This window comes from Dipodomys spectabilis, unplaced genomic scaffold (genome assembly GCF_019054845.1).
Source record: "Dipodomys spectabilis isolate Male_0828 unplaced genomic scaffold, ASM1905484v1 ptg000032l, whole genome shotgun sequence".
In the NCBI taxonomy this organism is placed as follows: domain Eukaryota; kingdom Metazoa; phylum Chordata; class Mammalia; order Rodentia; family Heteromyidae; genus Dipodomys; species Dipodomys spectabilis.
Genome location: NW_024870709.1, coordinates 17549118 through 17576647, shown reverse-complemented (window position 1 = coordinate 17576647; position 27530 = coordinate 17549118). Strand labels below are relative to the sequence as shown.

Sequence of the window (27530 nt, the reverse complement as noted above, 5' to 3'; positions counted from 1 at the left end):
TGGCACATACTTGGTTAAGACACCTGTCATTTAGTTTCTAGTTTCTTCTGAGGATAATATAAGAATATAATTATATTATACGAAGATAATATTCTTTTTTTTTTTTTGTCTGTCATGGGGCTTGACATCTGGGCCTGACTGCTGTCCCTCAGCTCTTCTGCTCAAGGCTAGTGCTACTTCCCGTTCCCTAGTGGTTTATTGGAGAAAAGAGTTTCACGGACTTTCCTGCCCGGGCTGGCTTTGAACCGAGATCCTCAGATCTCAGCTTCCTGAGTAGCTAGGATTACCGATGCGTGCCCTGCTACAAAGACAATGTTGTTATCATAAAATCACCACTATACTTATAAATGTTGAAAGCAATAATTATATTCTATTTACTACAGATAACAGCAGTTGGACAGAAATTTCTATTGAAATGGATGTATAAAACCTTAAAATGTAATGCCACTACCACTGTTTTTGATATTGCACAAACTGCAAGAATGTCCTTAAAACCTGACATAACTATAGGTGTACTGCTCTTTGCAAGTGAGATTGGCATTGTTATGAAAACATGAATATGAGCTTTCATATTTCATGGATGATGCAATGAATTTGGTAAGAATTTAAAGATTTTCAAATGTTGCCAGAAAGCAATTTCAGTCGAGTCCAAAACACTCAATTTAGTTTTAAAATGATTATTAAAAATAGTATTTTTCATTCTTTTTTCAAATGAGGTAAAATAAAAAATACAGTAATTCTGGCATTTTATGATACCATGTGTAATTTGACCCTACCCATTCAATTATGCATAGGCCACCAGCCTGCCTCACTACTCACATCTAGCCTGTGGATACTCCATTAGGATTAACAATTGGGTACGTGCAGCAAGGTTGATGAAATACTTCCAACTGTAGAACTTACATTGCTATTCATTCGCTGTATGATATATGCCAAATGTGTTGTTTCCATTATGAACTTTTTTTTACATGTAGAATTTAAAACAGAATCAACTTCACATAACAATTCTTGTTATGAGGGGGAAAAAAAACTAATGAAAATTTAGCTATCATTTTTAGCTCAGACTGAGAAACTTGTCTCTTTGTAGGTAAGCATGTTTCTGTATACAGACCATCTGGATATCAAATTATTACTTAATTTTTATCAACTGAAAGAATCCCCAGCATATTGACACTTAATTTTTAAAAGCTCACAATACCATACAGATTGTATTTTATTACCAACAATAAAACCAGAAACATCTTTATAGTTAAACACTTGTAGTAAAGGCTCATAAACAACTTCTTGATTTGTACACTTTAGAATTTGTGTCAAGATGATAGATTCTTGACATTTCAAATGCTCTGTTTGAGTGCATTCGTAGTGGCTAACTCACAAATATGGTGTTTACTTCAGTAATTTTTTTCTTTATTGCTATATTTCTGTCCTTTTATTTTGATAGATTTTCCTTTATGCCATAATCTTCTATGTTGTAAAATTTCTGAGTATAATATACATGATTCAGACACTGGCTTTAAGTTTACATGCAATATTTTCTGTTCTTTTTCTTGAGCTTATTTTATTTTGAAGTCAGGGCTATGAAATAATTGAAGTTAAAAGCCTACAGACAAAAAATACTTTTATGATATAAGCCTACCAACTGTGCCTATATTAAATACAAGTAGAAATTAGCAATATATCTTATTCTTTATGCTGGAACAAGGTAAATACTGAGGTAATTTATTTTCAGTTTACACATACAACACATATATGATTATATTACAAAGATTAAAATAGATTTGTTCCTCTGTGTGTGTGTGTGTGTGTGTGTGTGTGTGTGTGTGTGTGTGTGCTGGTCCTGGGGCTTCAACTCAGGGCCTGGGTGCTATATCTGAGTTTTTGTGCTCAAAGCTAGCTCTCTGCCACTTGAGCCACAGAACCATTTCTGGATCTTTGGTATTTTATTAGACAAGATTCTCCCAGACTTTGTTTGCCAGGTTGGCTTTGAAAGGCAGTCCTCAGATTTCAGCTGAGTACCTGGGATTATAAACATGAGCCATCAGCTCCAGCTGATTCAGTTTTTACAAAGAAAAATTAATGATTTATTCAAATATTTCCAGAATCCATAGCTCTGATTTATTATAAAAATACAAGATTTCATATAAAGAACTCTTTTGTCTTACCTTGCAGTACTATAAATCAACAAAGGTCCTCTTGCAATTAGCTTCATTTTAATTATTAAATTGGTTGGGATTTTTAGAAAAATGATAGCTAAATTAGCGTGAAAATTTCCTTCTATCATTTCAACAGCTGATACAAAATCAATTCCAGACTTAAAACAATAATTAATTTCAATATTACATGGATGTACAAACAACTTTGAGTCCAGTTTTAGTTTTTCTTTTTTCCACATCCACATTATTAAAGTGTGAATTATTCAAACAGACTTAAGGTATATAAAATGTTTTAAAACAAGTTATAATTCCAATATAAACAGGTACTAATATTTAGTTTAGGATTCTTCCTGTCTCAATTATAAAAGTATGTTATGAATTGTTATTCAAAAACTCAGATAAACATACATAGTTAATCTTATATGTCCTTACTTAATTACATAGTTGTATCACTGAAACCAATCACAAGCTACACCTTGACCAGACCTTTACCACTTATGGCAAATAATAATGGTGGCAATATTGCTCCCTTCTTTCTAGCTATAAATACTAATTGCAAATGTGGTAGGGTGGGTTAAAGAAACAATATTTTTAGTGTGAATGTTCCAGTTGTCTTGCTCAAATAAATTTGTTAAAATTAATGTATTTCAGAGGTATTTTCAACATGAATTCTCATAATGACTACAGGAAGTAAGGGCTTCTCATTTTCTGATGAAATAAAAAATGGGAAAGCAAAATTTAATTCCATGTCTGAGACCAAAAGGCTCTTAATCAAAGAATCAAAATTAGCTTTTTTGTTATTTTTACTTTTTCATTATAAAGATGATATACAGAAGTGTTGCAGTTAACATGAGTCAGGTAATGAGTACATTTGCTTTCAAACACTATCACCCGTTCCTTTGCTCTCTCCCCATTTTTCTCTCCCATTCCCACACACAGTTAATTTTCAACATTGTTACTATTGAGTATGACTACTGCATTTGTTCACACTTTGTCCCTTCATTTAAAGTATGGCTTTAAAAAAAGAATACCAGGTCGGGCTCCAGTGGCTCATATCTATAATGCTAGCAACTAAGGAGGCTGAGATCTAAGAATAGTGGTTCGAAGCCAGACCAGACAGGAATGGCCGGGACCCTCTTATCTCCAATAAACCATTCATAACAAGCTGAATACTAGTGTTGTGTGTGGCTCAAGTGGTAGAGCACTAGCCTTGAGCACAAAGAGGCTCAGGCCCCCAGTTCATGCCTCAGAACTGAAAGAAAAAAAAAAAGAATAAGAGCAAGCGAGAGCATGTTTTTTAAAGGGTTGAAGTCAAAGGGAGAGATTGGATGAATGGAAAGAGGAAAGGTTGCTCAATGCAGTCATAATATTCAGTGTATATGTGAAATCAGATCTAGGTAAATTGAGAGGATGGTTTGGGTAAGGAGAGATGGGGGAGAATGATGACAGGGGTGACATTGCTCAAGATACATTGAACTCATAAACTGACGTGTAGAACTGAAACCGCTCAGTTGAACTACTTGATAACAAACATGAGTAAATAGACATTCATCCTCAAAATTATCTTTAGCATTTATTTTTTCCTTGCTTTTGCCATGACTGCTCAAATTGATTCACTTATTTGTGTGTTAACACTGCATACTACTGGATACTACTAATTTCTTGCCTCTCTCCCTCAGTGAATTAAGTCTTCGTTTTCAAACAGGGATTAATTTTATTCACAAGCAAAGAGATATATAGTCTCAAGGTTATCACTTTAATCATCTGACTAGTATTTTTTTTGTTTGAGTCCATCTTGATTTCTTATATAGCCACAGTTGAGACTCTACACTTACTTTAAATTGGATATTGATCATACTCGAAGACTGTGTAATGATAGGAGTTGTGAAAGTATAGATGTTGATATTAACATTGATAATTTGCTATTATTTATTATATTTATCAAGATAAATGTTACAGTTTATGAAATCCCAAGATATGGCATTTAAATCTAATGAAATGAAATGTATTTAGTTTAATTCAAATCATTGTATGGTAGGGTTGAAATGAATTTTACAGGTTGAAAATATTTCTTTAAATTTTACATTTCCTGATATAAACTGCTTACTGTACCTCCTTAATTATAATTTTGAAATAGCCTCAAAAATGTATTTATAAATGAATTGAATGTGTATATATGCAATGTATTATTATATATATTACTCTATATAAATCTATGTATATATATGTTAATATGTGTAAATATATACTGTAGACTATACTCTGTGTAAATACAAATGTGTAAAATGTATAAATATATCCATTATATATACTGTATATATATACAACATATACAAATGCAGATATTAATATAAATATAAACATAATATAAATATAAATATTAGCATCCCACTTCAATAGGCTGAAAGATAGATATGCAAGATTTTCCCAAAAAGAATACATTTGCTTCTTTCTAAAGATTAAATAAAATCACTGATTGGGTTAAAAATGTTTCCATTAATTACTATTGATGTTAAATGTAAATAATTTTCATAATTTTAAGACCTGGTAGATGCCAGCTAAACAGTCAATACATTTTTGAAAAATGACAGAGTAGTTGATTATCAGACTTTGTATCTCAATAGACATTTAAAACTGTTTCAGTAAATGCTCTTCACTCTTTATGTTTGTTATACTAGAACATAACATAGAGACTTTGGTATAACACAGAAGTTAAAATTTACATTGAATTACAATGTACACACATCTCTGCAGAACAAAATATATAAGACTTTACATACCTTTCATTTTATTGATTCCATAAAAATGTTTTTTTTACCTTTTTATTTTCATTTTCTTTCCTCCATTATTTAATATTATTAACAATGACTAAGATCTTTAAGTTGTTCCTACTTATAGAGTTAGCTAAAATAAAATTTATTCAGTTATCCAAACAATAAACCAAATTATTTCTGAAATATTTTAACTGCTACACACCTCAAATTCATTTTAACAACAGTCTTCTACATTGAAAAATATGGTTGACAGATTATTAGATCTTGACAGGTGTCAGACATTGTGTTTTCTGGAACAATTTAAAGAAGAAAATGTTGTGCAAATTGGAAACTGAATACAACATCAAAATTATTAAAAATTCCAAGAAAAACACTCCTACATGATCTACCCTTACAGGTAAGGATAGCGAACATATCTTTGATGTTAATTACTACATGCAAAAATAGAAAGTCTCTGTTAATTTTAAATGAAATTGTTAATTTTAACATATATTAGTATAGCCAACATGATACAAACACATATAAGTAAGAAAAAGACATTAAACATGATGACTTCTCTCTTAATATTGCTTATGCATAAAGTAAGATGTAGGTTTTACTATAATAACATTATAACTCTTTTTTATTTATTATCTATGAATGAGCCATTTCACAATTTTCTCAAGAATACTTTTACTTTTTGTATTTCTCAACTAGAATATAATTAATTCTTTTAATCTTAAAGATACTTGATTTCCTTAAATTTGCTCTTTCTTTTGGTAATAGAAAATGTTACATGTATAGTAATAGCAGGGATTTTTTTTTTTCCTGCAGGAATATAGATTCCTACTATTTTCCTGGACAACTACAATATTTGGTCTGAGAACATTCCGTTAGCATAATAAATAAATCTAGTATCAAATCAATTTAGAATGACTTGCACTTTGAATAGTTCTTGACAAGTCTATGTGGTGAGTAGTTTGTAATAACTTCATGACTTATGACTATTTTAAATCAAGTTCAGCATTCCACACCCTTTAGTTATTTGCAGAGGAATATAAAGTCAATAACATTAAACTAGTATCAGAGAATTGAGATGATGCCCTCTGCATCCTTGAATGTTCTTCATTTATATTTGAAGATGAAGCAAAACTTGTGTTTCATGCTCAGATTTTAATTTGGTCAACACTTTAGAGTCCCACATCTTAACATCTGTATTCTGGAATATTTTGATAACTCTTCAGTACACTATGAAATAAAATATCCCAATGATTTCCCATATTATTTTTCAATAATTTGAATTTCATCTATTTTGGTAATTTAATTAGTTCTTAAAATTCTTTCATATTGTACGTCAGTTATTCTACTCTTCTAAAGAACCTCTATATAATAACACCAGTTATGGTGTTTTTCAGGCCGTAACAAAGAAGCATACTGTACCTCTCATTCTGCTGGTGGTTTCAGATGTGGTTGGGCTGGTTGTTATGGTTACTGTGGTTGTGACTGTTGCAGTGGTAAGGGAGGGGATGATAGTAGTGGGAAGCAAAGTGGTGGGAACATCTGGTGAGTGGGAAGAAAAACAAAACACAAAACAAAAATCATATCATGCAAACAAAAGAGAAACACGAATGATTCAAATTATAAGCACATAAATCTTACTTATGTTTAACTTTTACAAGCTTGCACAGAGGTTCAGGTACACAACTGATGGTACCACACAGATTCTGTCATTTTTATTTTTCACTTCTTTTTTATTTTCTCCAACACAAAGCAATGTCTTGGAGCCAAGTTGGAGAATAATGAAGTTACTTTGCAATATGTAGAGTGAAATTTAAAATGACAAGAATTCATTTGTTCACTGAATCATTTGAAAAATGAGTCATTTGAAAATTTGGACATGCAGTAGCAAAATACATAGAGTAAAACAAAAAAATAGCATGCTTGGTAAACAAATTAAAAAAAAGAAATAACACATACAGAAATAAACAAAAATACCACCATAGAAGATTAACGATGTTAATGATGAATATGCATATGCATATTAAGTGCTGTTTGCTTTTTGCTTTTTTTAGGAAAACTTAATGGTAAGAACTAAAATGAGAGCAAACTTTAGAAACAAACAAACAAAAGAAGCTATTATTATTATTGTTATTTTGCTTCTCCTGTTTTCACAAATGATGTTAATGTACAGAATCTTGCAAATCTTACCCAAATTAGCTGGTAACGCCTTGTAACAATTTTGCGGTACGTAGGAGTCTTTAACATGTATTGAGTCAACTAGAATGGAACTCAATATTCTGAAAGGTTTATGGCTTATTTTAATGTGGCATAGCTTGAGGAATTTACTGAACATAGATTTTATGACATTCAATCCTTAATCCATAAATCATCAAGTTGCCAAAAGTTAACATAGTACTTCAAATTTACACAAGACAGGAGATGAAACAAATAAAGAAAGAATAATTTAATGTCCAATCCCCTCTTCCTTTCATTCAAACTTTCTGAAAATATGAAAAAATAGCAAAGGGAACATTAAAAGGACCCAACTAATATCAAGCTACATAATCCTCAGTAAAAGCTTTAGAGTGACAAATCTAGTCTCAAGTGGATATATGTATTAACTAATACAGTGACGTGATTAGAAACTGTTCCCAAATTACCTGCAATTAATATACTAGTGATTATTTCATGTGTTTGTCACAAAAATGCAAAGTGTTTGACAGACTGTTTTGCTATTAAGTGGTTTCCTATAATTCCCTCTAGTAAAAGTCTTTGAGTCACACCAAACATTTTATAGTTCTTTACTTCTGATAAATAGTCCTACTCAATTACAGACTCTCCCTGCTGAATTCTGTATATTAGAAACAAGCATGGGGTCACTCTCTCATCTTGAATATTGATGTTTACACCTGCTTTGCAATGGAGAAATGCTTCCTGGCCAGGCAAATTATGAAAACAACCTCTGAAAACTCATTGATGCAACATTAATTACTAAGGAAAGTGGCTATTTCCTGGAGTGTGGTTTTGCATGATCATACCTTAGAACTGTCTATAAAATGTTTTAATGGAATAAATATTATGTATCTATGCATGTACATAGTACTTTTGGGTTGAGAGGGTTGTTTTGTTTGTTTGTTTTTAATCATATGTTCTTATTTCATGGTAAGCTTTTTAAATAGTGGAAACTGATTCTAATTTTCCAAATATGATTTTAATTTTTGTACACAGACAACAGAAAATGAAAAATCTTTATTAGCAAAATAATTTCCTCATTAGGATCTAAATGGTATGTATTTAATAAATGCAAAGGTCAGTATTTTCCATGACGTTCAAGTTTGAAAACAGATTTTAGTATTGTCACTTACTGCTCAGTGTAAAGTATAAAGAATCTATTATTACCAAACTAATCTCAGATTAAATTATTTTCTATCAGATATAGTAATAGAATACTACTTTTTCATCTAGTTTTAATAAAATAAACTATCAATATCAGCTCGGGCATTTGATTTGTAAGCACAGAATACATATAAGTGTGTTATTCATTTGCTTATTTTAGTATATTTAAAAATGTCATTTTGAATTTTTTTCTCTTCCCATATTAGAAAAAAATAGAAATTCTAATTTGGGAATCTACATATTTTCAAGTCTTATGACCTATCTCATATAAACCAATAATGTCCTGGTATTGTGGAAAATTCATTAAATATATATATATATATATATATATATATCTTTTTCTTCAACTAGTACTCAGAGAATTGAAAATATGGATAAATGTAACAATTGTTTATGAATTTTAAATTAATTATCCAGATAGATGAGTAAAAAATGGTCATTATTAGCATGTGATCTAGCTTCCCATCATCTTCTTCCAACCTTCCTTCTTTTTTTTGTGGCTGAAAGTAATTTGGTGAAAGCACCTTGGCCTATATGATAACTCAGTTAAGAAAATGACCCATTAGAGGGCTGGGAAGGTGGCTTAGTGGTAGAGTGTTTGCTTTGCATGCTTGAGATTTTGGGTTTGATTCCTCAGCACCATATAAGCAGAAAAAGCTGGAAATGGCGCTGTGGCTCCAGTGGTAGAGTGCTTGCCTTGAGCTGAAGAGCTGAGGGACAGTACCCAGGCCCAGAGTTTGGGCCCCAGGACAAACAAGAAACAAATAAAATAAAGTAAATCAGAGAGAAATGGACTTGAACTAAAAGCCTGGGCCCTATCCCTGAGCTATTTTCCTCCAGATTACTGGACTATCACTTTGAGCCACAGCTCTTGGTTTCTGGTGGTTAATTAGAGGTAAAAGTCTTGCAGAAGATTTCCTTTCCTGGGCTACAAGAATGATCAATGTGAACTGGATCATATTAGTTTTTTTATTTTTTTAATTGTTGTTTTTAATGCCTAGGTCTATCACTTCTCAATAAAGTCCACGTACCTGTGGGGAAAAAAGAACAACAAACAAACATAAACAGAGTCTCACGGACCGGAGCTTGAACTCAGGACCTAGATGCTCCCATGTGATTTTGTGCTCAAGGCTATTGCTCTACCACTTGAACCATAGTTGCATGCCTGGTTAATTGCAGAAAGCAATCTCATGAACTTTTCTTCCTGTGCTGGCTTCAAACCATGGTCCTCAGATCTCAGCCTCTTGAGTAGCTAGGATTAAAAGCATGAGCCAGTGGAGCCTGGATACTATTTTCAATGAACACAAATGGATACATTTTGATTTTTTTAAAGTTTCTTTTAAAATTTCAAATAATTATGAGGGATTCTTCAATCTGTTGTGCTCTACTAAGCACCACTCACAAATGTGGTGGCATTTACTTCTTTTTTGTGGGGGGGGATGGTGAAACAAGAAAATCTGAAATAATCTGAATTCACACTTCTAGAATTTTTTAAATAATTTAATATGAATTTCAAAAATAAACCATGGACTTAAACCTTCCAACAATTGTTTGGAACTGCTTGGAATTCTGTGCAAGTTGATAGAAATTTAACAGTAGTCCTATATTCTACTTAAATTTCCTGATTGCTCTCATTTTAGTCCCTTTTCTCTTGTTTGACAATTAGTCTTAGAGCGTAATCTTTCTTGCTGTTGAAACCTCAGTGCAATGTGAAAGGTCAATAAATAGCCAATAAACACAATTATAATATTATAAGCATATAACCTTTTCAAGGTATTTAGATAAGCCCAATTATGTGATAGGACCAACAAATTATCATTGAAGTAAAATGATTTCTTTCCACTGAAAAAAGTGATCTTATTTTTGTCTTCAACATAAATTAGAAAGGTCAGATTTCAAGGCCAACACCTAGTTACTCCTCATTTCATCAAAACATAAATATCATCCACAAATCTTTCTTCTACATTGAGAGTAATGCAGATCTGGGTTATAGTTTATGTTTTCTATGTTTCCATATAAATTCTCTTCCTTGTCACCTAACAAGTTTTTTCAAGCTTCTTCTCAGTTGTCTCGTATCACAACAAAATTACAATACTTGTACTGCCATAATTAAGAAAGTTTCAAGATAGTTTTCTGGTCTATATAATTTTACATATACATATTTATACTAGTTATATGACAGAACCTTGTTTTATTTGATCTCAGTATTATTATCTTTGTCTTGTCAGAGAGTAGACATTAGCAAAAGTCTGTAGGAACCTCTTTCTGAAACCCAAGGGTTCTTACTTTTTATTTTGATCTTGTTCTTACTCTGACAAATGACTGGCAATACTATTTAGCAGATGAGGGCAAGGTAAAGAATATTAATTTTGGCCTTTTAGTTAGCTGTTGATTACAAAAGTATGCAATATTTTCATGAAATAACTGGACTTGTCAGGCACTTCATAATGCTATTACTAGGGATAATGATAATGATGACATAGGTACCATATCCTTGTTAATAACATGAATCAGTAACAGAATTATATAATTATTCCCTAGAAAATATTGCTGTCCTCACTTTCTTGTGTTCATGGTATTTAGAAATTCATTCTGAGAGTCTTCAGTTCTACAAGACTATTTTTAAAATATAAAAAAAGACAGCATCTCCAAGGATCTTGTGCTTTGAATGCATATTTTTTAATGTTGTGAAAGTGTTAGAACTCCCAGATCATATCATCCAATTAAAAATGATGGGAAAATGTCCTTTCCTTCACATACTAATGAGTGAATTAAAAAAAAAATGCCACCACATTTTGTTAGTGGCGCTTAGTAGAGCACAACAGATACTGTATAACCTTGTCAGAATGAAATCACTTGCAACAAGCACTGCATACAATAAACTGCAGTGTGGTAAAGCACCTTTTCCCCAGTAACGAGCTTTTCAGGTTAAAGGTATGTTCTGTTCTCTACAAATGCAATGTACAATAATTTCTAACTTGTCAAGCTGTTTTGTTTTGTGGCAGTTTCTCTTTTTAAAACTGGCATTTAGAATGGATTTTCGAAGCAAAATTAAGTCTAAACAGCCCTAGAAGCCAAAACTGTGAGTTTCTCTTTCCAAACCAGTGTTCAAATAAGGAGAAAAATTCCTCCCACTTACGTACTTTGAAATCCATTTATCTATTTCCTTCCTTTGTGTGTCCTAAGTTTTCCTTTCCAGACTACTCCCAGGATAATCAGTCTACACTAATTTTTCTTTTCTTTTTTTATGGAGACACATATAAGAGTTAGATTTTGATGGATAATAGATGAACTAAGATTGGAAGTGTCTCGTTCATTTCCAACATAGAATCCAGTAGGTTTCACCGCTGAATTAGTGCAACATTGGTCCCATTTTTCTCTGCTTCCCTTTCCACTCCCTAAATCAGATTAACTTAAATAGAAGATAAAGGGTACAGAAAAAACAAACAAACAAATCTACTTAAGGGAATTAACTCCCTCCAAAAAATGAAAGAAGGAAAGAAAACAGATTGGTAGTGTCTTTCTGGCAGAGAGAAAAGGAAATGTACTCATCTGAATCATATAACTGGAAGTCTTGTCCATCACCTTTACAATAAAATTTAAATTAAAAAAGATTGGAAGTGTCTTTCTGGTAGAGAGTATGCACATTCTTTTTTCTTTACAAATTGTAAGGCATCTTTTTTTTTTTTTTTTGTCAGTCATGGGGCTTCAACTCTGTACGGCACCTTCTTGTTATTGCTAATTCTATTTCCATCAGATGTGATGGTAAAAGAACATTTTATGGTATTTGCTTTTACATCTTTGGGGAAAATGAACATTCCTCTGTTTACCTTATGATCAATTACACATAGCGCAATCTATTTGGGCCAGGCCATAAAAGTACATAACTACAAGTCCCTAATTTAAATGCCATTCATCAGGTTGAAAGGGCCTCAAGTCACCAGTGGATTTCACCTCCCTGAAGAATCATCCATAATCTCACATGCATCATAGAAAGGGACCCTTTGCAAAACCAGATTTGAATGAATCCCTTTTCATTATTTTGGTTGCTCCTACAGCTTTTCATAATAAATGAATCCTTATGAGAAAAATGAAAAGTAGCACAATTTTCAACTGTAGGTGGTATCTTACAGTTCTATGTAATTACAATGAAAAGTTATGAATAAAATCAAGTATTATTAAAAATATCTGGTTTACACTTTTAAAATGCTTTTGAGCGGGGGGAGGATGGGAAGGGATGGGAAGGGGAAACAAAGGAGGAGGCTACAATGCTTGATAAGAAATGTACTCATTATCTTGCCCATGTAATTGTAACCCCTCAGTACAGTATTTTCACAATAAAAAATAAATAAAAATTAAAAAAATAAAATGCTTTTGATACATTCCAAAAAAAAGTACATTGAAATTTAAAGAAGGACTTCAAAAGGCTTTGACATGGATAATCTGACATCCTTTAGCTCCACCTAATTCAATTGGTTTGTCTTTTGCTAAAATATTTTACATACAAGTATATCAGATAATTCAATGGGAGAATAATACTGTCCTTTATTTACAAAATCGAATTAAGTATGTATACAAAAAAATGTGTTATACTAGAAAAATACAGATATTTTTGTTTTCATGTAGTTTATGATAAAATACCTAGAAGGAATTTTGTATGTAGTTTAGGTCTGTGTACCTATTAATTTTATATAAAATTGAATACTATAGATATGGTAATTTATATAAATTTCTCCAGAACAGGTTCTTGACTATTGATAGACACAACTGACTTAAACACAAAATATGTTCACTTAAGAATATTATTGATGTAATATTTTTGCATGTGACTTTGAGAAACTGGTTTCCTCAATGTGTCAGCTCATATATAAAATACAAAAACTCACCTATTACCTTACACTGCAAGTCATATTAGTTATAAAACTTAAAAGTTAACCTTGTATATGCTTGAAAGACTAATAATGACATGCATGGCATAAAAAGGAACATAAGTGAAACTTCATTTGAGAATACAAAAGCACTTTCTATCAAGCAACCATAGTTGAATATAGCATGCTAATGATAAAACCTCTCAAGTTTTCTTGATTGAATTTATTTATTTATTTTTAGTGTTCATTTTTTCACAAAAAGTTGCTTAACTAGTACTAGGTTATATATTTATTTCATACTACATTGTTCAATCATGGACTTAATAAAAATATTTGCAATATTGGTCTTGAACCCATTTCTTCTTTCACACACATATCACACACATATAATGTAAAACTGACTGGATCATGTCTGAATTATACTACCTTTGTTGAATCTAAAGAGAGAGATCTAAGCTTCCAGGAGTCACATCTAAGACTGAAATTTCACAAGTAAAAATATTTTACTCTGAATGTTTTTGATGGCTCAAGTCTGTAATCAAAGCTACTTGGGGTATGAGGAAAGGAGGATCTTGGCTTAAGGCTAAGGCAAGCAAAAGCATGAGATCTTATCTAAAAACAAACTCAAGGAAAGAGAGCCAGGACTGTAGCTTAAGTTTTGCATGTTTAGCAAATGTGAGGGCCTGAGTTTAAACTCCCACACCATCAAGAAAAAAATAAATAATTGTTTTATTTGGTAAAATATTCATGGTTCTTATTTTAGAAGTAGTAACAAAGACTGATAATGTTCCCAGAATATTTTTGTTTAAAATATGGTCTTTATAAGGATGTAAACATTTCACCAAATTAAAACACTTTGAGGAATTTTACATTTCCATGGATATAGTTCTTGCAATATATTAACCTGGAAAACCTGTTTAACTCTATAAGTGGCCATTTATTTTCAAATGGATTGCCAAATAAATACAACTTACTTCACTCACATACAGCATACAAAGATCTTTGGAAGTGATAGAAGAACAGGCATTACACTGACACCTGATGTCAAGTTGTATGTGTGTGTGTGTGTGTGTGTGTGTGTGTGTGTGTGCGTGTGTGCGAGTGTGTGTTTTTTGTGCGTATAAAACATATGTGTACTGTACATTTAATTACAATTGAGACTGAATGAATGAATATCAACATGTACATATGTACATATACACATTTACATATAATTAATCCATTAAATTTGTGTTTGAAGATAGATATAATCATTAAAGAAACTACTAATTAATAGCTTACTATCTAAGAGCTAGGTGTTCAGAGATAAAGAAAACTCACTAAAGCTCTGCTTTCAAGGAAATCATATTCTCCTGAAAAAATAAAGAATAATTTAAATATGTATATACATTTTTATTTAAAGATAAAGGCGTAGCTTTATATACATTTATATAAACACTTATATAAATATACTGTCAGGAACTACTTCATGATGGGGTTGCATATTCTCTAAGAAATATATTTTTAGAGAATAGCATTTATGTGTAAACACTGGAATAGGAATAGATTTATTTATATGATCATCACTACTAACAGGACGACTGTATATGCTACAATGTCTTGGTCACTATGATATCATTAAGTGATAGTGATTTTTTTATCCTCTTCATAATCTTTTGAGATTACATTCAGCTACACAGCCCATCACTGACCAAAGGCACAACATTATGTGGCACAAGACTATATAACTAAATATGTCTATATCTATATCTAGATAGATAGATATACAACCAACTAAAACATGGAGAATAATAATAAATGTTCTGTCAAGAAATAAAATGAAATGGTAGAGGGATGGTAGTAGCTTTTAATGGAGATGAATGAAAAACGTCTAAGAAGAAATCTTTTATCAGAGATCTGGACAATGAGAAAATAGCACTGCACAGACCAGGCCAGCATTCATGACAGTCATGCTTCAATTTCTTGGAAAACCACTGTGGACACAGGCAAAATTCCTTTAAAAAGAGAATGAGCTTAGTGTCTTAGGAGAGTTGAAAGAGGGTGAAGGGACAGAATTGGTTGTCTGCATGATACCAGGAAATGTGAGTTAGGGACTGTAGCACATAACTTTCAATTACTTGAGAGGTGAAGACCGGAAAATCACATTGCTTGGCAGCCTAGGCAAGACTATCACAAACCAGTGTGGTGGTGCATACCTTTAATACCAGATATGAATAGTTAAGGAGAAAAAGATAGGAGGATGATGGTCTGATGGTGGATAGGGCTAACAACCTTTAATCCCTACCCAAAAGACAAACAAAAAACAAAACAAACCACCTCCTCCCCCCCAAAAAATCCTAAGTTCTAAATGAAGGAGGACAGGGTTGCAGGGTTGCTTATGACTCAACTGGTGGAATTCTTGCCAAGTAAGTATGAGGCTTTGAGTTTAAGCTGGGGTGGGGGAACTCTGCTGGCAACACCAATCTTATCTAGCTAGATATGGTAAGCTCAGTAATAATTGAGCTTAATACAAAGTAATAACTTTGCATTTGCTCTATATATGAAGCATCTTTAGGTTTTGTGAATGGGGAAAATTCATGAAAGGATATGAATTTAAAGGCTCATTAAGTTGGAACAAATGGAAATGTGCATGGATTTTGTGTGTGTGTGTGTGTGTGTGTGTGTGTGGTTTGTAGGGCTTGAACTCAGGCCTGGGTGCTGTCCCTGAGCTCTTCAGCTCAAGGTGAGCACTCTACCATTTTGAGCCACAGCACCACTTGAGGTTTTCCGGTGGTTAATTGGAGGTAAGAGTCTCATGGACATCCCTGTCCAGGCTGGATATGAAATGTGATCCTCAGATCTCAGCCTACTGAATAGCTGGAGTAACAGGCATGAGCCACCTGTGCCCAGCTATGCATGGGTGTTTAGAATAAGGCACCTGTAAGATACCCTTTCAGTATTTATGCCAGAGTAAAGGTTGGCTTGAAGATTAGGGAGCATGGTTTAGAAGGATGAAAAGTACTGGTGAGAGAAAAGCAGGAAGGAATCAAGATAATTCTTAGATGCTAAAACAACTACATGATACATAGTTAAGCCATTTGGGAAAACTACATTGTAAGGAGCAGAAAAAATAGGCTCTATGCCAAACCTGTATCTCCTTTCCATATATGTCATTGTTTCTGAAAACTATTGCTAACATTTCTCCTCCTGGCTATTGCATGATGCTTGAATTCACTAATAAATGAGCTAATTAATGCTTGTATTTTGGGGTAGAAGAGCTCTCTGCTTTTCTGCAAAGCTCTAGCCTTGTCTTATTTCCACAAAAACCTATCTAAAAAGGCCATAGCGAGTGCCATAGATTTTTTTATCCTTCTATTTCCTTATTAAATAGTGCAACTGAGAGAAACAATTATATATAACTAGACTCAGAAATATTCTTAAATGTATGGAATTTTGAATAGTAGACTACTTCCTTTCTTAGGAGGAATGGAGATTGTTTTTTCCCTTTTGACATCTCATGCAGGATTCCATCTAGATATTTACTGCAGAGTGGTATGTCTATGTGATTTTTTTAAAATTTATGTGAATTTTTAAAATTTATCCACCACATAGTCTATGTGGAAAAGCTGGAATTCACCTTCACTCTGTGTTGTCTCCCCAATATATGTTTAAAATGCTTTATGAAGCCAACAGTGATCTTGTCCCTAGTCTTTTTCACCACTCCTCTTCTCTCTGCAGAGTTCAACAGTGGATTTATCCAGTCAGAGGTATGCGTTTCCTACAGGCATCAGAGTTCTCCTTACTCATTCATGTCCAGAAATGACATGTTTTATCTCAAAGATTAAAGCAACTACTGTTTTAAGAATCATCCAACTAGTCACTGCCTGGAAATTCTCAACCAGATATGAGAGCAGCAAGCATAGGGTTTTTCCATTAGCAGACTGTTCATTACTCCATATGGATGTCTTTTTGCCATCCTTTTCTTCCTCTACCATGTATTTGCTATCTATGCTTCTAAAGAAAGCTGCTCCAAAGGAAAATGCTCATTATGAGTGTGCAGAATTAATTTGCCAACTGGTAGGTCTGTTTCTATGTAAGGAAACAGATTTTAGTTAAAACCCCTTTTCATGTTTGCTAGGCTGTGCAGCTGTCCATAATCCAAGGCTTCCTCTCTTGCTTGTCATCCACTCATCAGAGCTCAAAGGTTTTCTCTTTTAATTTAACAAGGTTTATAAGTGTCACCTTGCCTAGTAATACAGCTAGGCATAAAGAAACGATGCTGTCTTCCAGTGAGTCTAAACATTTTGTTCTTAGGTGACTTTAATAGTAAATCCATGTCACAAGAAGCTACAAACATTTTGTCTGGCTACATACTTGCTCTGAAGCACGTTTCTCAAAAATATTGTGATGAGAATACTTATTAGCTTTGAAATCATTGCTAACCCTGGCATGTGTCTATGGAAGTTCTATGCCTATAATAAATAGGCATGTACATGTAACAATTACATGTATCAATTTCTATACTTTGGAAGGTCATAAACAAATTTAAGATATTAATTTGTGACATTTTTAATCTTTTAGAAAAAATATTACAGCATTCACTCACAGAAATTTTATTTTGCTAAACATAGGTCAATAATAACAATGCTAGATCAACAATGTTTATTTTCTGTATAACAGTTAAATATTTGAAAGACAAGATGGCTTGAATTGAAATGTTTACTAACTGAAAGAAGGATACCCCTTTTTTGGTTTGTTTCACTAGCAGGCAAGTCAATTACAATAGAAAATCAACAATACTCAGGATGGAAAAGAGCTTTCCTTTACTTTATCTCTGAAGACATGTATGTCCAAATAAGGAACCAAGCTTGGAAGGTTGGCTTACGGCAGTAATCTGTAATATACAGTTGCACATACAGCTTTTTTTTTGTCTCTGAATATCTTTTGACATTTATTAACAATAAAATCAAAATGAAATGAAAGTCGCAATCTTATTGATTCTTAAAAGTTAGAAAGGCACAGTAAATAGCTTCATTCCTTTTACAACAATACATGCACATTTCTAGTAGCAATATTCTCTTATTATTAAAATTTAAGAAATAGAACACCTTTTTATTATGTGCAAGTACTTATACAAAGGAATTCCAATTTAACATGTCCTTTTATGTGTTAAAAAACCCACAATATTTTTATAATGGTTCCTGTTAGCTAATAATAAGTGTGTATAGGTGTATATATACATATATATGTATTATCTAAAAGATTAAAACAACTACTCTTTTAAGATAATCATATATAGATAAATACATGTATGTGAGTGCTACATCTGAAACAAACAATTTTACTGGCAACATAAATATCAGTATTTATTTAATAGACACCTGTATAAGCAAACAAATTATAATTTGCTCTATTTCTGTATTTTAAAGATTTTTTCCTATTGTTTTGTTAGCAAGAATTTTGAGTGTTTTTGTTCTTTAGTAAAATTAATTTAATTTGTAATCTGGATACTATTCAGAAACATCTGTGTCAGTAAACTTTCTGCAGTCCTTTAGTAATTATTGTAATTGAATTGTCCTTTGTATAAGAAGGTTATAACTAAAATAAACAACAATAATAAATGCATTAAGCTTTGTATTAATCTATGAATAAATCTATGTATCTGACATAGTATATGATACTTCCATTTATATTTGTCACTTAGGAAAAATCCAGAATTCGTGAATTACTATTTTTTTTAAAATCCCAGATTCTTGGATTTCACTCTCCTATGTTTCAATCATGTGCATCTATGTATGACTTCCTTTTCATATTAAACTACAATCTTCTTGAGTATCATTTACCTGAGTGTCATTGTTCTAAAAAGATGAATACTGTCATTTTTTAATAAAGGAATCAATTGTTCTTTTGGTTAAATTATCTAGATATAAATATGGCAATAAAAAACATATTTTAAGTCAGGCTCTGCTGGCTCACATCTGTATTTCTAGCTACTCAGGAGGCTGAGATTTGAGGATCATTGTTCAAGGCCAGCCCAGGAAGGAAAGGCCATGAGAATCTTTTCTCCAATTAACCACCAGAAACCTGGGAGTTCTGTTGTAGCTCAAAGTGGTAGAGCACTAGCCTTGAGCACAAGAGCTCAGGGATAGAACTCAAGCCATGAGCTGAAGCTACATGACCAACAAGAAAACTTTTAAAAAAGAAAAAAATATTTCAAATCTTTTAACCTTTGGATTCTGGATTTTAAAGAAATAAATATGATAGCATATATAACAAGAAAAAATTTCAACCTTTAAGTAAGAAAGCAAAATGTAAGAAATAACTATGCTCTCAGGAATTAATTAGTACAAATGTGCTTATTAATTTAACATGTTAATTTTTTCTATGTTGAGTTTTTTAGTGAAACTGATATCTACTCTACTATTGGAACCTCCATGGTGCAAATTCTTCTTCATAAGTATAATATGTTATCATATAGGTATTTGTTCCCTGGCTCCAGTTAGGAATTTCATTACAGGTAAATTTGGTACCCACGGTTTCAAATTACCATTTGTACTCCTCCTTCTTAAATTTCGAAAGGTGCAAGTGAGAGTGGGACAAAAGCTACTAGTATACATAACACAAAATATCAGTGCCATTGACAATTAGCTGTGAGAGCCTTTAAGTCATGCTCTTTCCATTGACACCCAAAGAATAAAATCTAACCACAAAGATGCATGTAGATAGCTGATGATTTCACACAAAACGGCTCAGCAGTCTATCAGGTTAACAATCAATAGAATCTGGGCAATTGTGGGAGGCTCAGACAGGAGATTCTGTTCATGAAAAATCTTATGCTAGAGCCACATTAAATTATCACAGCTAATGTAAAAATCATCCTTGGTATAAAAGATAGAAGGGTAAAGTTATCAGAAATGATCGCTTATCATCCAATTCTGAAATGCATACAGATGTCATTATGGATTGAAATGCCACTCAAATTTCATCGCTTAGTAGGTTTTGAAACAGCAAAACCATTTACAGAAGAGTGCAGCTTTATATTTATACAACCAGTGACTAATGAAACATTATGCCCAGTGTGCAAAGGGGAAAAAACACTTTATTTTGTAACGAACCCAATTGGAACCCTTTTTAAACACACTGTAACATGGTTTCACTGTTTCATCAAACCTCTCATTACTGGAGTCAATAATCCTAGGTAAACGACTGTTGAACTTCACAGCATTTATCTAGCAGCATGAATAGCGTTAATCTATGGGGTGCTTTTGATGAATTGAAGTTCAAAAAGCAAAGCCAAAAATGACTTCTTACAAAGAGCTTAGAGAACTATTTATTTGAAATATGTCAGCTGCCAACTACCTAAAGGTAGCTTGGCTATTTAGGAAACCATGCTGTTGGCTAGCCTGCAAACACCAGAAAAAAAAATATGAATTTAGCCCATTTGAATTGCCTTAAAGAAACAAGTGGTATGTTCCTTATCTGACTATATTATTTCTTTTGTCACTAGCCTTCTAATTCTCTGTATTTTTGTGTTGTTGCTTTCAGCACAATGGGGCACACTCCCCAACATGCAACTGCTTTCTGAGAAATCATAAGGTGAGAGAAACACTTAAAACTTAGGAAGAATCACAGACAGTATACTTAACCTTGATACTATACAATCTAATTATACCCGTATTCTTGAATCTGGCTTCCTGGATCTAATTTATATTCTTTACTCCTGCATCAATTGTTCAATCCATTCTGGTAGTAAGTCCAGATGTTCTGTTTATAGGAACATACAACATTTAATTCCATACTTGATTGTGCTAAGCTTTCCCAAAGATGAGCTTTCTAATATATATATATATATATATAATATTATATATATACATATATATATATATATATATATATATATATATATATATGTATTGGTTGTGGGGCTTGAACTCTGGGCCTGGGTGCTGTCTCTTAGCTCTTCAAGTCAAAGCTAGCACTCTCCCACTTGAGCCACAGCACCACTTCTGGTTTTCTGGTAGTTTATTGAAGATAAGAGTCTCACAGACTTTTGTGCCTGGGCTGGCTTTGAACCACAGTCCTCAGATCTCGGCCTCCTGAGTAGCTAGGATTACAGGCGAGAATCACTGGCACCCGGCTTGTACTACTTATAAAATATTAGAAATTAAATGTTTAGCTTTACCATGCTGAAGATGTATATATGTAGAGAGTTTATTCACTGTCTGCCCTCATCTTTTTAGCAGTACCAGGGGCCATTGTGAAATGAATGAAAATACACACACATATGTATAATCAAGATTGCCTAAAAATAAGAAAAGTCTTACTTTTATATACTATTTTTCTCACACATTAGCCCACATCTTTACAAAATGAACACAAGGAAAAATCAGAAAAGCAGGGTTATTATTATTATTTTTGGTAAATTAAAACTCTTTACAAAGAATTAGACAACTCTGTTTTTGTATAAATCTATGGAACTAATCTATGCTTCTTACTGTATTCCATAATTAGATTCATAGGGAAAATATCACATAAGCAAAACTTATACATGATTCTTAAAATTCACTGGATTTAGCCAGCATCAGTGCCTTATGCATGTAATCCTATTTACTCAGGAGGCTGAGATCTGAGGACCACGGTTCAAAGCCAGCCCAAGTAGGAAAGTCTATGAAACTCTTACCTCTGATTAACCACCAGGAAACCAGAAGTTGCACTGTGGCACAAGTTTCAGAGCACTTACTTGCGCTGAAGAGCTCAGGGACATCGGCTAAGGCCCAGAGTTCAAGTCCCACAACCAACCAAAAAAAACAAATCATTGGATTTTTACAGAATTTTGTTTTACATAAGATTACAGAATTTCAGAATTGTTTTAATACTGAAAATAATATACTGGTACTATTAAGCATGTTTCTCTTGGTGAAATATCTAAGGGAAATGTTATATTCTCTTAGAGAGATGCCATTTTAGCCTGGCATACGAAATAAACCTCAGGGGCAATGTATAATTTTATTAATTACAGTACTTATTGATATCATAAAATGTTAGTTGCATTTAATGATACGTTAAAGCTACCTATGGACAACCCATTGTGACTTCTTGTGGTTGAAAAGACAGTGATTGTCTTCACTAAGGAGTATAGGCATTATTTCCTGTTATTTTGTTGTATTCACCCCAATTATGAAATAAGTTCAATCAAGAAGAAAAGTCTACAGATATTGCAATTTATTATTTGTCCGAGGCATTGACCTGCGTGACCCTATCTGAGTTCCTGTGTGCCATGGGGTACATGCTGTCATGCATTCCCTCTGGGTGCCCCACACTGGGCAAAGAGCCCGCGCTGCCTGTCATACTCAGGAGATGGATTGCCGGAAGTGCCATTTGTGCTCCTCCTATTTAATCATGTAGAACAATGCCTCATGCTGCCTTTTGTGTTTTTTAATGGAGCCTCCCCCCCACCTTGCTTCCTCTTTTATTGTCTTGAACAACTCTTCCCTCCCACTGATTAAAGGTTGCTAATTGTCCACATTCCCCCGAAATTGTTTAAGGTCAACTTTCTGTCCCGTGATGATCCCATGACTACAGACTTACATTCTATGCCCCTGTGCCCTATATAAGCATACGCGTGGGACGTTTTAATAAACTTTGGCTATACTCGCACGGTAGGGTCTGCCTACCAGACGCTGCGTTCCCCGGTCTCGCTGAACTACAACAATTATTCATATGAAATTACTCATTGATACTGTATTATTCTGTAATCAATAATATTGTCTCTAGGGTTTTCTATTTTTGAGTACTATCATTTTTATGAATTGCCAGTTAGAGAGATTTTTTAAAAGGCTGTTTTTTTTTTTTGATCATACAACTGAAAGTTAATTAAAGGAAATAGTTTTCATAACTCTAGATTTTAATAAAAATCCTTTAATTTGCAAAATTAAAGGTATGCATTAACATTTATGTGTCACCACCAAAAATTAAATAAAAGTATTTATGACAAACTTTTTCACAAAATAATCTTATTCTTAGTGTGTGCTGTAATTTTCTTTTATTAGCCTTCTTGGAACGTATTAATGCAGAGATGTTTATGTTTATGAAAAGTCCTGGTGAAAGAGCAACCAGCTCTTTAATTTGCTTTATTATGCTAAGGACTTTGACAAATTTAAGCAACCTTTTTAGGCCATTCTCTCACCTGCAGTGCTTTCAGAAAGATACTTACCATGGACGATGAGGACGTATTCCGCGCTGCTTTGGCCGATGGTATTTGTGGCTTCGCATCGGTAAGTGCCATTGTCAGTCTTGTTCAGGAACAGAATGTTGAGCTCTCTGCCACTCACAACCATTCGATCAGGATCCGGTAGCTCTCCGCCATCTTTTGTCCACAACACAGGTTCTGGCCTGTTAGATCCAAAGAGGAGTATAGAGAAAATAAGAAACATTGCATACTCTGTGAACTCACAGAGTTGAGCAATTCACAAATTTCAAGACCTACTTTGTGCATAAGTATAGGCTATGGTACCATTAGAAGCACCGAACACTCTCACTAAGAAGATTCCATGTTAGGTTAAATTATAATTTAATTCTACCCTTTTTTAGCCGAGAGATGTGGAACAACTAATTTGTTGAGGATCATACCATTTAACCTTGGTGCCCTGAACAGTTCCTGAGTCTACATCCTACTGCTAATGGCTCACACCTCACATTAGAAGATTTTCTTTGCAGTATTGAAGCAAATCTTTCCCAGAAATACCTGAAATTATATTTTCCCAAGGGTCCTATCTAATGACACAGCTCTGCTTGAATGTGACTGATGGGTATCTCACATCTCCTCCACCATTGGCATTCACCCAAAAGGTTTATCTGAAAGATCATCTTTAACAAAATCCATGTGCTTAATAATTTAGGAATAAGTAACAAAAATGTTGTGTATATTCACAATGAAATAGTATCAGCAATAAAGAATAAAATTATGCCATATTTGAACAAATGTATAGTAATAAAGATTATCATGTTGAAAGAGTAAAACCAAATTCAAAAGCCAAATACTGCATATTTTCTCTTATATGCAAATCAATTTTTAAATAATCATAATAATTATGGAATATTATTGTTATATAATATGTAATGTGTAACATACATATATATTATATATTTATAATTTATATAATTATATAACCTATATTATATATTTTTTATATAATATATATTATATCATATTATAATTACTATTGCTTTCTTGAGGGGGCATCAGCAGAGGAATAGAGAATGGGAGGAACAGGACAAAAAATACACGTATCACCATATATGCATGTATAAATGAAGATAACAGAATAAGTAGATAAAGAATAGGACTAAGTCAGAATAATGGAGGAATGAATTTGAACAATGTGTGTTGAATGGATCTATATAATATCATAATGAAACTCTGTTATGATTGATATATGATGATAAAAGTAATTCATGTACTTCATAGGGTAATTTTGGTTAATGACAGAGAACATGGAATTTTGAGCTCATGAGACTTGTGACCATCTTAGAATGTGTATAATGATGTTCTTACAGCAGGGAAATCTCCTAAGTTGCCTGTCTCGGGGTCTATCCCATTAGTTGAGCAATGAAGATTGTACTTGCAAAGGATTCTCATGTCAAAATTATAATTTGGGGAGGGGAAAGAAAAAACAAATTGTTTAAATAGGGATACAGGTTGACCCATTGCAACAATGAGATGTATAAGACGTTATATAGAAAATGAACTTTACAAGTTTGGCGCGGGGTGAGGGTGAGGGCAGAGATGAGAAGGGGAAACAAAGGAGGAGGCAACAATGCTTAAGAAATGTACTCATTACCTTGCTCATGTCATTGTAACCCCTCTGTACAATATTTTCAATAAAAAACTTATTAATAAAAAAATAAAATAAAAAATTTACTTTTTGGAAAAGAAATGACAAGTAAACCATAGGTTCTCATCTTTGAAATATGTAATTCTTTTTCAAAGCATTAATAATAGGAATAGTTGTTCATAATCCCTATCATGCTGTCCTGATGATAGTAGTTCTGGATGATGCATTCCATATCTTTTCAGTAATTCTCAAAATATACATATCTGTTTATTGTTTTACAATATGGTGGCTTGATCTTTGAGCGGCACAATTGCTAGGCAGAGCCTCTACTTCTTAAGCAACAATCCCAACATTTTTGGGATTTTAGTTATTTTTTTCAATAAGGTCGTGAACTTTTGCCCCAACCTTGGACTGTGATTCTGTTACCTCTGCCTTTTGAGCAGCTAACATTACCAGGATGTACCATCATGCCTAACTAACCTAAATGCCATTTGAAAAAAAATCACAGGTACTATACAAAGAATGGAGAAGATAGGAGAAATAGTCAAAAATCTGATCTAACTCATTTTGATGTTTCATCTCCTAGCTCCTGCTTTCAACATAACAATTATTTTCCTTGTGTACATATGGATTTTCTACTTTTAGCAAGATTTTGTCATTATTTATTTCATGTCATGAACATTTAAATATATGTTAAACCATTGTGAATACAAGCAGAACATAATATTTGAAAATTGATACTAGGATTGTGACATGCATTCTATAAGAAATAAGCCATCTATAAGAAAACCATCTGCAAAATATCAAACTTAAAGATGAAAGCTGTGAGTTTGTAGCTGCCACCTCTAACCCTACCTACTCAGGAGGCTGACATAGAGAATTTGGGTTCAAATCCAGGCCAGCCACACATATCAGAGTGACTCTTATTTCTACTTAGCCAGCAAAATGTAAAACTAAGGTGTGTGTGTTTCAAGTAGAGCCTCAGCCATAAACAAAATAGCTTTAATGAGAACATGAGGCCCTGAGATCAGGCCTCAGTACTGACATTAAAAAACAAAACAAAACAAAACAAAATGAGATAAAACAAAACAAATCTTACAGATGAAATATTAAAAATACAACATTGAGAAGAACACCTATATGTGCAAATCAGCGAGATGGTGAAAGAACTGGCAATCAAATAGTTAAATGTTGAAGCCAGTTGGAAGTGTGATATTTTGATATAACAAATAATGCATATTTTCCATCTGCCAATAGTAATTAATTATATGCCCTTGAAATCCTTTTAATTAATTAAGAGTGTTATAATATTTTTGTTCAAAATTTTGGTCTTTCACCTCAGTTGCTAACAGCATTCTAAGTCCTGATGTTTCCTGAATAATAGGCTTATTTTTGTTCTGTTGAGGAGCTCTTAAAAAGTAGTATGAGATTCTCTTGGTGGACTCTTGGAGAAATCAGGATGGAGACTATGTAGAAGGATATAACATTCAATCCTACTTGAGAAAAAGGAAATAATTGAATATTGAATTATCAATGTTCAGTGTCTAATCACTAAGGCCTTTGTAAAGAAGCCATCAGAGAAACTCAAGGCTCGTGATTCAAAGAGCATAGGTGCTGAACAATGTGCTGGGAGGAGTGAGGTCATTCAGTAGAGGATGTGGAAGCACATGTCCTTTCCATGTTCTGCATCTGGCTATTCATGTGAATCCTATGTAGTTTATGGGAAAGCATAAGCATAGTGCTTTCCAGAGACCCATGAGCTGTTATAGAAAATTAATCAAACACACACAGACAGCCATGATCACCCCAGTTTGTAGTAGGTTGGACAATGGGTTGTTGACCCCCATTGTTGGGAGATGAAACTCACATATATTTTGATGATCACGGGTGAATTACTATAGTGTGTGAGTAGAGAATAGTGAAAAGTTGTGTGTGTATGTGTGTTTCACAGAGTGAAAACGAAGAAGGGGCTTTTATTAGGACTGTACCTATGAAATTTTATAATTATATGCAAATCACTCACTATATTTAAGCATATTTTAGTGAAAAGTAAGCTGAAATTTTAAATTAACAGATGTAATTATGTACATATACACATTAATGTATCTTTACATTTATATTTATTAAAAATAATACCTGTAGTATCTCAAACCCGAAACAGTAGCGGTTTCTTATTACTTGAATCCATAAATTTTGTGTCATCCTGACAGCAAAAGGTTCTACAAATATATAATTAAATTTAGACTTGTCTTTTTAAATTACGTAGCTAGAAATATAGACATATAGAGAACCTTTTGATTTGTTAATTAGCATTTCAAATAACTGAAATAAACACCTGAAGAAGTGATTAATGGAAAATGAAAAAAAAGAACATTCTGCAAACAGTGAGCTAAGTTTTTCACTGATTCTTGAACCTATTATGGATGATAAATCTTCCATTAGAACCATCAGATTGAGTTATGGTAAAATAGTAGTTAGGTTTATACATAAATTAAAACTAGCCTACACAGCCAAGTGCCAGTGGCATACACTTGTAATCTTAGCTAC

The 27530-nt window shown here is 33.0% G+C and overlaps 1 protein-coding gene across 1 annotated transcript in view; it reads right to left on the bottom strand.

The window, feature by feature from the left end:
- The window catches only part of Cadm2 (cell adhesion molecule 2), a 165017-nt gene that overhangs the window by 41043 nt on the left and 96444 nt on the right, over positions 1–27530 (bottom strand). Inside the window, exon 6 of the mRNA XM_042676875.1 lies at positions 23363–23541. Coding sequence (XP_042532809.1) covers positions 23363–23541 — 179 coding nt within the window. The remainder of the gene's footprint in view (positions 1–23362; positions 23542–27530) is intronic.